This window comes from Neolamprologus multifasciatus, chromosome 5 (assembly GCF_963576455.1).
Source record: "Neolamprologus multifasciatus chromosome 5, fNeoMul1.2, whole genome shotgun sequence".
NCBI lineage: Eukaryota > Metazoa > Chordata > Actinopteri > Cichliformes > Cichlidae > Neolamprologus > Neolamprologus multifasciatus.
The window spans coordinates 6,919,101-6,934,183 of record NC_140443.1 but is presented as its reverse complement, the minus strand read 5'-3'; the positions used below and the strand labels follow the sequence as shown (position 1 = coordinate 6,934,183).

Sequence of the window (15,083 nt, the reverse complement as noted above, 5' to 3'; positions counted from 1 at the left end):
GCCAGTCCTAAGATCAACTCCGCTGAAGCCAAGGGCTATTTTTAAATGACTCGATTCAAATTGTAGCTGGTAACATGGTGATAATGTGGAGAACATTTTAAAATTGCGTGAGACTTCTACTACTACTTCAGGTCACTCTGACTGCACTGACTTCTTTTTTTAAAGCCCATCAGCAGTACACACAATGAGAAACAGTCATCAAACACTTGGAGGTCAGTGGGTCTCAGCATTTATTCACCTACACACTGATAATTACAAATCAACAATGGCTGCGTTCCATTAAGTGTCCCTGAAAGCCAGCGTGTGCAATAAAACGAGCCTAGACTTGGCTCACTCAAATTAATCACAGCCTTCAAGTCAAAGTACAAATGTCACAAAAAATCATTTTAATGAAGGTAAAACAAAATATCATGTTATTAAATATGAATGAGTTGGAGTTTTTCAGCCCAGCAGGTTTTTTACTCTGGATGAATTTCAAAAGCATCCATCAGCTTCTGGAAGCTGTGGGAACTCTGTTCTTTCTGTCAGCTCTTTTACAGTAGAGTGGATGTAATCTGCTGTTCCCCCGGTGGAAACTAGTAAACTATGTGGGCCTTTATAAGAGGATGGTCAAGGTGGCTGATGTAACCCATGAGATTTTGATATGTGAATTGGCAAATTGGATATGTCATGCCCTCGGCCGTGGGATTTTTTTTTAAAGCTTGGTTGTGCTTTTAAATTATCTGATTTATGATTGACATAAAAACTCTTTCTGAAATGTGAATTAAACCTTCAGCCAGCCAGCCAACCATCACTGAGGCTGGGCTAAAGCACTATAACAGTGACACTGCAGCACGAGAACTCACACTTACCCACTTCAAATTTTTACTAATTACTTTTACTAAATAAATGTAATTATTTACCTTTATATTTCAGTTTCAGCCGCACACCAACACACCTCCCTCAATAGTTTATCCATTTATTCTGTCCACTCAGACTGCTCTGGTAAATCCTAATTCGTTCTGAATTTTAACTTTTGTGCAATTATGTCTAAAATTTGGTGGAACGGTAACATTGTCCTCAACTCCTCAGTTGACCTCCCAGACGAGGCGGCGCGCTTACCACTAAACCACTGAGCCCCCAGTATCATGTAGAAACAATACTAAATTGATTGTCCTGCAACAACGGCACAGTGAAAATATTAATATTTGGATTGTCCAAAATCAACAAATAACCTTCTATGTGGATATCCTAATATGTAGATATTCACTGCATTAGCTACACCTGTTCAACTGGCAGCAACTCAACGGATTGAGGTTTGTACACATGGTGAAGACGACCTGCTAACGTTCAAACTGAGCACCAGAATGAGGCAGAAAGGGGATTTAAGTGACTTTGAATGTGGCATCATTTTAGGTAGTAGATTAGCTGGTTTGAGTATTCCAGAAACTGCTGATCTATAAGGATTTTCTTGCACAAAAGAGAAAATATCCAGTGAGTGGCAGTTCTCTGGGTGAAAATGCCTTGTGGATGTAAGAGGCACAGGAGTGACCAGACTGCTTTGAGCCAGCAGGAAACAGTAATTCAAATTCAGTAAGTAATTAAGATGAAGCTGAGGAGAGGCCAGCAAACTGATAGGAAGGCAACAGCGACTCAAATAACCACTGATTACAACTAAGGTAATGAATGCACAACCTGATGTTAGCAACATGTGCCCAATAAAGGGGCCAGTTAGTGAATATAAATGATGTAAACATGTTTTATAATCTAAAAACACTCCCAGAGTCCCAGAGATGTGGTGATTTAATCACAATCAAATAAAATGTCAATCAAAGTGTTATTAAAAAACTAAAAAACAACATAAATGCAAATATTTTTAGGCTAGGTGTAATTTGAACATTTACTACACATTCAGTTTTTCCCCAGATCCTAAAAAGACATTTTTTTCTACCTTTCACGATGTTCCAAATTTAGACATGAACAGCAATGATTGACAGGCCATATTTATTTATTATAAGATTATTTATTAAAAACTTTTATTTTAAAACTTTATATCAGCGACGTTTACCACGGGTACTGCTTTAGCTCCTGATATATTCTCTGGGGTAAAGATGCTGCAGGTTTTCAGTCACTGATCTTCTATCTTGTTATTGTTACTGACATTCTTGGGTACTTTTTCCTGATCTGTAGGCCGTCAGTATGGGTTGTCATGCTGACGTTTCAGTGATGCCTCTTGGCTGTCACATGTTCCTGCTGCTTAGTGGGTTAACCTGAGACACATCTGATCAAAGTTGCTGTCAAACAGTGGATTAAGCTACACGTCTACTTTTCTTTCTCTGTTTGTGGTTCCCAGCAGAAAGACGACAGACAGTCCACTGTCACGGACTTCAGTTTCACATCACCAGAGACTAAGAAGCCGGAATACCAAAACAAAGCTAATGTGCATCAGTATGACACCGCTTGGAAATTTGGCCAGTCAAAGAAATGAACTCGATGGATTCACTTGTGTCCACAGGGAATTTCTTTCTGAAGGGAGAAGTGAAAGGTTTTTAACAGCAGTCTGGCTACATATGGTGTAATTATCTTGCCTTCAACTGCTCTGCCGGGAGTGATAGATAAAAGATCCAACTATTATTGGACCCTCTCCTCATTTCCTTGAACTGCTTTTGATCTCTTCAGTACATTTGGCCAAGAAACACTCAATACTTGGTCGATTAATCAAGTTAAGCTCTGAATGCGAGTTCCTTGTTCTATTTTCTCCCCTCGATGAAAAAAAAAAAATCCACGTTTTAGAAAGTGAAAGGATTACTACACTCACTGAGGAGCCTTTAAGGAAGTAAGTAAAAGAGAAAATCAACCCGAAACACATCGGTTCTGTTAGACAGAAAAGAGAGTGGGCCATTCAACTTGTTTAGTGGCAGTTTTCTTGTCCTTATGGGTAACTGATATCGATGGCATGAGCTTTTATCAAGAGATTTACATTTCTGATGTAAGTGTGCTTGTATTCGGAAGTGGCTTAATCTGTCTTAATCCCTCACAATCAGGACAGCAAGCTATGTTTAAGCCAGTACTGAATTGCTAAATGATGACAGAAAGGAAAATCCAGTGCACAAGTGAAAAACCACAGAACTCCAACCAAGTTGCGTTTGGTATATATTTTGTTTCACATGTTTAAAGAAATAAAGAAGTTTGGCTCCTGAATGTTTTCACAGAGCTTTTCCATCCTCATCAAACACAAACAGCACATTTATAATCTACAACTGTACTGCTCATGAAAAGTAAAACAGTACTACAGTGTAATCTAACAAGTCAATAAGTCAACTGAAGATGAAATCCATTTTCAATTCAATTAAACTTTATTGACCCCGAAGGAAATTGGGTTAAGGCTGCCAACCTTTTGCCAGCGCCATCTTACCCTTCCGACCATACATACATTACACAACATTTTCATTTTTTATATAATGACCCAGTAGCTGTACTTTCAGTAAAACATTACTCCCTTTGGAAGAGTCCAATTTTTGCTATTAGGGGAAATATGTTTAATGCTGGCTTTTGCCAAGTCTGGGACAGAAGATAACAATCTTTGCAGGGTAAAATTACAGTATACACTTACTGAACACAGCCAAGTTATTAGGTACACCTGTTCAACTGCCCATTAATACAGTTAACTGGTCAGCCAATAACAGCAGGCAAAAGCAGCAGCAGTGTGGGCCACAACCAAAGTATGCAGAGCATCTCTGAATGGAGAACACACCAAACTTTGAAACAGGTGAGCAGCAGCAGAAGCCCACAGCAGGTGCCACTGCTGTAAGAACAGGAAACTGAACCTTCAATTGTTTCAAAGTCTCAAATTGTCATAGACAAAGTCAATAAACATGTTTCTTTGGAAGGATGTTGCTTGAGAATAGCTCACTTAGGATCAGAATGACCAACATGAGAATACGGAGCCTCGTATCAGTGGTTCAAGATGCTGGTGATGTAACAGTGTGTGGGGTATTTTCTTGCCACACCGGGCCCATTAGTGTCAACTGAGCATCATTAGTTGACCGTGTCCATCCTTTTATCAGCACAATGTGTGCATCTTCTGATGGCTGCTTCCAGCAGAATAATGTGCAATGTTAAATTATTCTAAACTGTTTTTTGAACATGACTGTGAGTTCACTGTACTCATCAAAGTCATTTCATTGCTACGCTTCTTTCTGGAGGTGTGTGCATTTGAAACTTCAAACTCAGGGCAAATACACTTCTGTGTCAACCAAAAGCCCATACAACACTTTTCAGTGGAAGAGCTTAAGTCAACTGTAACTTAATGGGAACTTAACATTTGACGCAAACTACCTGAATTATTGAGCATGCCATTGGCACCTGTTTATAATTTATTTAACAGACATGAGTTTTGTGGGGGGCCAAGCTAACGCAGCTGCCACTTACCACCTGCCCCTTCTCTAATTTTTTTCGGGGGTGAGTTGATAACTGCTGCTACAGCATTTCTGTTGTGTTTAAGTAGAGAATAGAAAATAAATAACTAGAAACGTAAAGTACTATCTATAACTAAATACATCTCTTATTTGCTGCAAGACATTATAAAAAATATTCATGATAATGAAGAAAATGACAGGAGCTGATGAATTGTGTCTACAGAACGCACTGCACGATGACAGTTTAACACACTGTGTAATATGATGAGTGATAATGACATTATAACTGCACTAAAAATAAAATATAACAATGTTTAGCTTCTAAAATACACCGAAAAGACAAGATGAATGGCACTGATAACTTTAATTCATCACTTCATTTATGTGAAGCTTCTTAGAGATTGGTTGCATCAAATAACATAAATGTGAAACACTGAATTAAAAGTGAAAATGCTCTGCAAACACAAACCCACCTTTGGTTATATAAAAGATTTAAAAAAAAATGTACTTACGCTATGTACTGCTCGGTTTTGTTATATTTCTTGGCAAGGTACTTGGCCGATGCTTTGCTGGGTATCTTGACAAAGGACAGCTCTTTACCATAACGTGTCAAGTTGCACGGCGTCTCACACACACAAAAGTCATTGTCCTTCTCGACAAGAAAGTCTGAAAAATGAAGTAGTCAGACAGAGCGAGCGAGAGAGAAGAAAGCCAGAGATAGAGATTTAAAGAGAGAAGACAAGGGGACAGAGATTTATCGCCACCCCAGGATGACAAACAAAATATGAGCTGAATGAAAAGTGTCACAGGAACGTTGTGAAAAGATGCCGCGAGGAGCAACCCCACAGACCCTTATAAGAAATACAAAAGATATAAGCCACATCAAGACGGAATCAGAGAGACAGTAACAGCCAGAGGCCAACACGTGAGACACGAGAGATTGCAAGTCAGTAAGAAAACAAGCAACAGACATGAAAGGACTGAAAGGTATCAGTTGATGGAAAGACAGGGGAGTGTGAAAAGGAGAGCCTCAGTGGCAGGCTTGAGGTTTACTCTTTGAGAATGGCTACTATCAGGCTGAAGGAACACTATTATCTGTTATCACCTCGGATCAGGAGCTCTGAACAGCGGGACATGCACACTGAAAAGTGCACATGCACACATACACACACGTGCATACACATACACATCATGCAAGCAACATGCTGGTTTATCTCCTTACCCAAGGCAGGATCTGCACACTCCTTGTACTGCTCCGGGGTGCAGTATGGGGCATTTCCTAAGGGTAGGCAAAAGCACACAATATTCACAGTTTGAACAAAAATAAGGGGCGAGCAAGGGAAAAGGGGGTTTCGAGGAAGCACAAAAGGCAACGAGTCCTAGACTTATAATTAATGTTGTCTCAGAATTACTGCCCTTATCACACCTGGATTTTTGCCATAAATTTTCAGCTCATCTTGTAATTGATTTCATTAACTTTTGCTGACTCTCATCACCACTTTCGGTCACCCCTTTCCCCATCCTTCTCTCTTTGGCAGTTGATCCATCTTTGTCAGTTTGTCAGGACAACACAAGGTAAGAAATGTCATCGCTGTAGAGGACATTATTACCCTGCTACAATTATTCACTGCTTTTTAGTCCAGAGATTGGAAAGATGAATAGCTGAAGAAGATGGGGAGGTTCCCTCTAGACTTCCAGTAATCAACTGAACAATCACTATAAGATAGAGATTAATCCTGATTATCACACAGGCAGATTGGCAGGCTGTCTATATGCAAACACGGGTCTCTCTCTCTGATTGAAGAGAGGCATTAACAATAATTGGACAGGTAAGTGAGGGTTAACGGAGGCCAAAAGCAAATGTTTCCTCAGTGCCAAACTCCTTTTCAATTTGCCATCAGAGATGCCACACAGTGATTAAGTGTAGGAGGTAGACAGCAAATGCCAGCTGTAATCACTGTGCAAACAAAATGAAAACAGTTGAGTTTTCACGATCCACTGGAGTGTGAAAATATCTGATTTTCAGCGTTTGCTGGAAAAAGTGTTTTGCTCCTCAAAAATCATTTTTGTCACTGCAGCATCAAACGAAAGTGTTTCCTGTGAGATTAGACTCCCGAACAGACTCCTGAGCACTTCACATCTTTATAAATATAAGTAGATATAGATATATTGATATCCACCTCAATTCAATTCAGTTTTATTTATAAAGTGCCAAATCACAACAACAGTTGCCTCATGGCGCTTTATATTGTAAGGTAAAGACCCTACAATAATGCAAAAGCAGTAAGGTGCTCCCTCTGGTTCTTACCGGGCATGTGAACCATCCTACAGTTACAGTTATCCACCAAGTATCGTGTTTCGCAGTCGATCCTGCAGGCCGTGATGCTGTAACTGCTGAAAAAGTCAGAATCCATCGGTGTGGATTTGCAGTCGCCCCATGGTGGAGGCAGGTACGTCAGCTGAAAGAGAGGCACAAACACGTCACGCATGGCGATTGCTATCTGCTGAACATCCCCAGTGACTTATCAATACCTTGACCATATTTGAAGTAAAAAAAATTCCCAATGCTAATGTGACCTGTTTTTTATAAAAATAATAAATGGCCTGTATTTGTATAGCGCTTTTACTCAGTCCCTAAGGATCCCAAAGCGCTTTACACTACATTCAGTCATTCACACACTGGCAATGGCAAGCTACGTTGTAGCCACAGCTGCCCTGGGGTGCACTGACAGAGGGGAGGCTGCCGGACACTGGCGCCACCGGGCCCTCTGGCCACCACCAGTAGGCAAACATGGGGTTAGTATCTTGCCCAAGGATATTTGGCATGCAGCCAGGAGGCAGCTTGGGATCAAACCACCGACCTTCTGATTAGTGGCTGACCTGCTCTGCCACCTGAGCTACAGCTACCCCATAAAACTCACAGTTTATGTTCATGGAAGTGGCAAAAGAGTAAAAAGCAAACAAAAAGAACAACTACGCAGTCATTTGCAATTTCATCATATGCAGTTTTTCATGTCATATTTTCTCTCAATATGCTAAACTTGTTACTCTGTCTATATCAAAGGTCTTTACACACTGCATTTGGAACAGAATGTGAATCTTGTTCTTACTCCAGATTCGTGGACATGTGAGTTGTGGTTATTGAGCGTAGGAGCATCAATCCTACGCTTCTCCTATTCCTAGTCTCCCTCTGTGCTTTCATTGTGCTGCCCACTCTTCATGCAGGAACTGAATAGTATCAGCTGTTTAGTAGAGCTGATATGTCGTAAGAGTTTCACTCTAAGCAGCGTTGCTGCAGAACCAAATACCATATGCCCAGTATTTGAATCCACAAATGTTAGCTATGTCACCCCTCAGCAGTCTGTGCAGTAAAACATGCAATCTGGTGGATTCGTGCAGTGGAGGAACCCAAAGAGAGACGCTGTCATCAGACTTATTAGACTTTGCATTTCTTTGAACATCTGCACAGCAGTGCTGGATATGCAATTCTATAGTATTAGTATACATAAGTATTTACATCTTTAAATAACTAAAAACTGCAGAAGCCACTCACAGCTCATACTATTATACAGTGAAGTGAATGCTGTGCATTCATAAACACATCTGTATTTGAAATACTTTTTTGCATATATGCATATATTTCAATTAAATTTAATTTATCTGAGTAAACACAATAATCAAGCTAAAGTAATTTTCTAGGTAACAGGTCATTTTCTATATAGGTTTTCAGAAAAAGTTTAAAAAAAAGAGCACATCAGAATTTTATTAAGTCCAATTTGGTGCATTAATATTGATGGTTTTATGCAAATAACAGTCACAAACCCAAAGGTATTTAGTTTGCCATAAAATTAACGGTTAATACGGTTAATAAAAGTTGCTTATTAGTTTTTCAGTGCTTCAACCAAATCTTCCAAATACACCATATGTTAGATGGTGGATGGAAGAAAGAGGAGGAGGAGAAACTAATTTCATGCCAGTTTGCATGCATCTGTCAGCTACAGGTCCTGTTGTCTTCTCTACAGGGGGGTTTAAAGGTAGTTAAGTGCATACTTATCATGATGTACCAGGGCTTGAGGAAAGAGCATGTCAAGGAAGTTGAAAATTTGGCTTTGGCAAAAATGGGCTGCCAACACAACTACACAACAACATGAGAGCTTACTCATGACATTGGACATAATTGGAATGGCTTGCAAGACCCTTGAAAGAGGAGGCAAGAGTAAACTTGAAGGAGAGATGAACTATGACACTCTTCTCCCAGTGAAGAAATGAACCACTGTGCTGGTCTGGAGAAAAAGGAACAAAAGGCATATACAGACAGCACAATGATAAAATTTTGCAGATGCCTGCATGCACTGAACAGAAAATAATAAGATATCACCAAACCAAAACCAACCCATCCCCCAAATGTGGCTCTCTGGACAAAATTATGGAGACATGGGGTATTCATATTAATGGGCATCTAAACGCCAAAACTTTATTTGATTTAAACTTGGATGATCTATCTTCAAGATCATGTTCTTGCACACCTCTGTACCCATTGTACACATCTTCAGTGCTGAAAGAGTACAGCACAGACTTCACACTGTAGCAGTCCTATCATGTCCTGTAGTAGCTATGCTGCTGCGCTGTGCACTTGATCTTCTGTGCACTTGATCTTCTCCAGTGTGTCAAAACAGCAATCCTTCAACTTGATTTTCATTGTCTGCAGGTGGATGAAGACAGAGCGAGGCAAATCTGGTAAACAGGAGCAGGGTAGGTGTTGAACAAAGATGTTGTTGCCGTGGCCACAAGACTCCTGTGTTTTCAGTATGCTCTGAGGTTGTTTCTCATGAATGTCATGCTTACATGCTTACTTCTCTACTTCTACTGTAAATTCTATACAGCAGAAGTAGCAGTATATTTTGACTATCTTACAGCTGGGCACAAATTTTCAGAATGAATGTTGAAAAAAATTCTGTCACAATCCTTCACACAAACTTTCTCTCAGTTATAAACAGAAGTTGATATTTGCGCTTTTCTTTCATGGTGCAACTGCAGAGTTTATAGTATAAGCAGTTTGACTTTTTTTCCCTCTTCTCAGTCCCCTCACCACTCAACCAGCTGCGGTGGATAACTTGCTGATAGTTGCAGTTTTCTCTCTAATAATGTAGGGTGCTTGCCTTATGATATAAAGCGCCTTGAGGTGACTGCTCTGGTGAACTGGCGCTATATAAATAAAATGATCTATCTTCTAAAAATATGGGGAACACATGCACAGACGCTTTAGTCAAAATTGGAGATTAGACAGCTGACTGGAAGTTGATAGATGTTTCCGCTGTCTGATGCGGTTATGAAACAAACTCAAAAGCAGACTTTCATAAACAGCTGGGAGCAAAACACCAACTCAAGCCGCAGCTAACATTTCGTCAGAACTTACATTACATACATTATTGCCGAGTTTTATAAGCCTGACATATATCAGAGTCTATTTTTACTATGGTATGGGCTTTAACATAAAGTTAAATTTATCACTTTTATAACTATTTTTTTCTAACATTTTAATTTGTAACTGTGTAACTGATTTGTCAAAGTGGGGGAAGGTCTTTGGTAATTTCAGAGAACTGGCAACTAACGACATTGGGACTGGGTCTTTTGCGCTTAGTTAAGTTTACGGACCTTTTGTTTGTTTTCACTATCCACTTCGCTCAATTTCTTATGTTCTTAAATGAGCTGTGTAATTAAGGAGACTGGTGATGAAATGTTGAAAATGCCTGATGCTGAGCTGCTGCCTTATTTGCAGAGACAGCCTATTTGTTTGTATGCAAGATGGTAGGCAAGAGAGACAGAGACTAAAAGCAGGTGTCTCATACAAAAACATTCATCTTTCTATGACACTAAAGTTTCAGGCATTCTTCTTCTTCTTCTTCAAAAAAAAATCATACCTTGTAGTGAGTTGAGCAACTCATAGAGATAAAGGGAAGAGGTGGATAGTGAAAGTCTTATGTGTGCCTATATAAATAGAGCACGCATTCAGGCTTGTGCTGAATTGATACGCCAATCTTGTTGGACATAGAAAGAGCTCTGCCACGGCTTATGTGGGAAAGTGACCAAGGTGTGCATCCTAAAATGAAGCTGACAATTTCAGATGTTTTCAGATTGCTGAAAAGGAGTGAATGTCTGAAAGGGCTATAGAAAGTAGAAGACAACTGAAGAATGATCAGCAAAGCGTGTCGGTCAACATATTCAGAAGACTAATAAATAGACTAAAAAAGATCTAATCGTGGTCTCTGCTCCCCAGGAGTAACGGAAATAATTCAATTACAAAAAATAACTGAGATAATAATTGTCAAAGGAGCTTGCAAAGAAAAGCGTCTGGACTTCTTTAAGTTGCTTGAAGATGTTTCACCTTCATCCGAGAAGCTTCTTCAGTTCTAAGGTCGAATGGTGGGGAGTCCCAGATTTAAAACCTGGCCCCACCTTATCATGCGAATTCCTGAGGTCAGGATGTGAGTGGGCGTTAAGGCGTCTGGGGAGGGAATTGAAGCTTCTCGGATGAGAGGTGAAACGTCTTCAAGCAACTTAAAGAAGTCCAGACGCTTTTCTTTGCAAGCTGCTTTGACTACGATGACCTGGACGACTGAGAACCTTCACAGACATATGAGATAATAATTGAAATGTTAAATGAAAAATTACTTAAAACCAAGCATAAATGAATCCTGTGCACGCTTGAGTTAGCTTTATACTGTTTATGTAGACAAAATAAACTAAATTCCCTCCGGAGGAATGCATTTTGTAATTTGCATGTTATATCACAACATTTGCCCTACTCATTTACATTTCATCTGCCTTAACTAACAGAAGAGAAAAATGTGATGCGTTAAATGAAGTAGGAAAGTAGGAAAAAGAAGGCAGTGTGTGTTTCTGTCTCATCAGTCCAATCAGTGCATCACTGAGTGCTCACATGGCAATAAATTAAAGGCCACTGTCGTGATTTAGGGACCAGCAGTTTACAATCTGTAGTGGGGGGCACGAGGCAGCCACGGGTATCACAAACTGGAGTTGGTTACTAATCACACCAGGAGATGTTCAGCATGCACATACAATAGTCATAAGTAGTCACATACAGTGCAGTGCACTCAAGTAAAATAGACAGCACGAACAAAAACCTAATCTAATCAGGAGAATGTAATCATTCCTCTGATTATTTTAACATAAAGGGTACTTCGCAAAGTCAAGCTAAACATAAAAACCATCAGAGCATGTTAAAATGTGATAATCGATAATGGGTGTATCTGCATTTATTCACAGTCACGTGGATTACATCCCTTAAAGGAGCTCTTTAACTTGAAAATGGGTCTTTTATGTACATTGGTGTGCTATTTTGATTTCCCTGCATTTTCGAAAGCTCTTTTCAGACTTCTCGAACCACTCTGTGGGAACATTATTTCCCTTTGGTCAAACTCAGCAAAAGCTGCTGCAAGTGTGGACAAAAGTAAATCTGGCGTAAAAGATTTCAGGATATTTTCGTGTGCTGCTGAGCAAACCTCGAAGCGGAAAACAAATCACGAGAGAAAGAAAGAGCAAAAGGTACAAAGCAGGGGTGACTGTGGACAGAAAAGGAGGCGCATGGAGAAATGCTGGGAGGATTATTTTGTATTTTTTTTTTTTACTTTGTATGTAAAGTAGAAGGATATTGCAGATTATTCCGTTGCCAGATCACGGTGAGTGACAGCTTGGCTGGCTGAAAAGTCCCCAACAGCTTTACACTACAGGACTGCTGAAACAGGGAGATGAATGAATGGGAGCAAACTGCATTAGATTAATGAAGACTGAGCCTGCCAGATAATGGGATAAATAAATAGAGACTGAAAGAGGGGAGAAAGGGGGAATGGAGAGATTGTAGAATCATATTAAAGAGAGGAGAATTGTATTAAAGGAATTGTAATGACTGTTGGCGAGGAAAAAAGTAATGGAGCTAGTGGGGAAATAGAGAAAAACAAAGAAGGACACTCTCCTGCAGACGCGACGTTCACAGCATGCAAAATCCTGCTGCTGCCTGCCGACACTGGGACGCACTTAGTAGTAGTGTGGATGTGGAAGGACCGAGATCAGATCCGCTTCTTTCTCTCTCCATTTATTTTGCATGGTTCTGAACCATATTAGGGCCCAGACTATGTGATTTGTCTGACTGCATGCTCGCCATTGCACCCACAGAATTATTCACAGTTCAGAGGAATAACCTACATACACTTCATTTCACTCAACAAAACCGACTTCGACAAGCTGGGGGAAGTTTGTGTTCCTTAATATGTGTTAAGGCCCCGTGTGGGTAACTATTAGGACTGCATGGAAAATCCAAGCCTTCCAAGAAGTGTACTTGAACAGCCTGCTTGGGGCAGATCTTTCTGGCTAACAAATCAGCCTTTTCAAACTCCACCATATTAGTGATGGAAAAATAAAAAGTAAGCATTCTTTGCTGATGAGTTTGTGGGAAACTTTAATCTGAAATATTCCCAGAAATGTTTTTTAATGTTCTTAAAAAATATTTAAAAAAGAGAATAGCAGTTTCCCTCCAGCACAGCATAGTGCTGACAGTGCATTGCTTACCTTGTGGGTCTTGTCATTTCAAATCCCTGTGGTCTGACAAAAACCTTGAGCAATACCAGAGCCGTTTCCACTTCCCTGGATGCCTCAGTCAGACATGGTGTCTGTTTTAATTTCTGTTCTTCCCAACAATCTAAATACTAGCAAGTTTTCACTTCACAAAGTCTGAAATTCATTCATTTTAACCTCCCTCATTTGAAATTTAAGGTGTGAGTACAAGCTATCCAGTTCGTACTCACACCTTAAATTTCAAATGACTGACTGTCAGCAGGAAGTTCAGCAAAGCTATCAGTCTCACGAGTGATGAGGCAGACAAGGGCAGAGCCATCAGCAGTGCCTGAGAGGCTGCTGAAAGATCCTCCTGATGGTTTTGAATCAAGGAGAGTGAGCAGTAAAGTGCGAGTGCTACTGGGACGTGGGCCAGGGCTTGATCAACCCTAAAGGAGTAACCAGGGCAATGCAGGGATGTCTGATGTGAAAAGACATTAAACATCTCCAGTGACTAAAGACACAGTACTGATGATGTGGGCCAGCATGCAAAATCCCATTACACTAGATAAGTTGGTTTCATGCTGACTAAGACACTTACACCACCTCCTCTTTGAAGGCACCATAAGCCCAAGCAATTGTATAAATACTGATTACCCCAATTTGACACATCTAAAGCCCCTTTTTCAGTGATATGCAACACTTGCAGCTCCCATCAGTCTGCTGAAGTGACATGGGTTAGTTTTAATGTTGGTGCTCTAATAGCTGCATTTGCAGAAACCCAAGCCAGTGACGAGAGAGTCACACATTACGAGTGTGGTATTTTTGATAACTGCAAAAGATTTCTTGCACCTGCGTCAATGAGCATTGACTCTAGTGATGAGTAACTACACTTTGGAACATTTACTTCCCTCTTCCACTCCCACTAGGAGCAGGGTCTCTCACCCTGTCACACTCTGTGTCTGTATGTTTGTGCCGCTGTGACAGCTACCCACATCTCTTGCTTAACGGCTGCAAGAGAGATCTGTCATCTGATGTAGAACTACTGAAGACACATTAAAAAGATTGTAAAGCTTATTAGAAAGCTAAAATGCAGAAAGTCATTAAGATAAATTATTATTACGCACATGCTATTTCTATTTAGGGCATTTTTCAGTGAGCTGAGCAATTCAAGAAGACACTGGAATGACCTATGCAGACATAATATACTACTGTAATTTTATGCATGCTGAAAATGATATGAAAATGTCACAAAGTCCTAATAATAAGGGCACAGCAACCTTTATTGAATTGAAATTTTATTTTCATTTTAATTTAGTCATAAAAGCTCACAAGTCAAGATCCTGTCAGATGAATGGAACGGAGCGTATGTGTGAAAGGGCATTGTTTTCTGGAAAACGTGTGAAAACATAAATTTGCCTACGTTATGTCAGGACTGAAAAGTGAAGTTTGACAATAAAATATGTCTGGGGCTGTTAGAAATAGGTGACCTCGGTCCTCTGCTACTCATTTCCGCCTCAAGGCCACATTCTGGTAGAAAGCACCTGAATCTCATCATGAGAGCTTCAAGCTGCATTGTGGGTAATAAAGGCACCATGTTTCATGCTATATGAATAAAGTTCTAAATCATAGAAGTACTCTTTGCAGGGAGACTAGCAGCCTTTTCTGTAGGAGTAATTACTACTCTATCTGCTGCTGACAGATAAACAAAAAAGACTGAAATACCCAAATTATTCAGGGATTTGAAAAGCAGAGTAATGTTTTCATCATTTTGAAAGTGCAACAGATTATTTTTCGCAGATAATGCCTCTTTATAACTGCAACAAATTATTCTCCAACATCTTGTTGACAAAACACGCTGAGATACATCTTTCCAAGGACGTACCCGTTGTTCCTGACAGGAGACAAACGTCTGAAACCCCGGCGCCACTCCGAAGCCCAGCTGGTCTATGAACGGCGGCTCATCTTGGGTGTGGATCTGAACTTTGATCCCTGCTTCAAACGATGTCTCATCTGTTGATAAGAGAGATTACGACATTTACAATGAGGATGATGATTTGTATGCACAGACTGGCCTGCATGATCAAACCAGCAGCAATTGTTACTAATCAGATG

General features: G+C 40.1%; 1 protein-coding gene across 3 annotated transcripts in view; it reads right to left on the bottom strand.

The window, feature by feature from the left end:
- The window catches only part of asic1b (acid-sensing (proton-gated) ion channel 1b), a 181,961-nt gene that overhangs the window by 3,675 nt on the left and 163,203 nt on the right, over window positions 1-15,083 (bottom strand). For all 3 annotated transcript variants that reach the window (XM_085158666.1, XM_085158664.1, XM_085158665.1), the window contains 4 exons: window positions 14,854-14,981; window positions 6,706-6,856; window positions 5,620-5,676; window positions 4,910-5,063 (listed from right to left, as the gene is read on the bottom strand). In XM_085158666.1, the coding sequence (XP_085014792.1) occupies window positions 4,910-5,063; window positions 5,620-5,676; window positions 6,706-6,856; window positions 14,854-14,981 (490 nt within the window). The remainder of the gene's footprint in view (window positions 1-4,909; window positions 5,064-5,619; window positions 5,677-6,705; window positions 6,857-14,853; window positions 14,982-15,083) is intronic.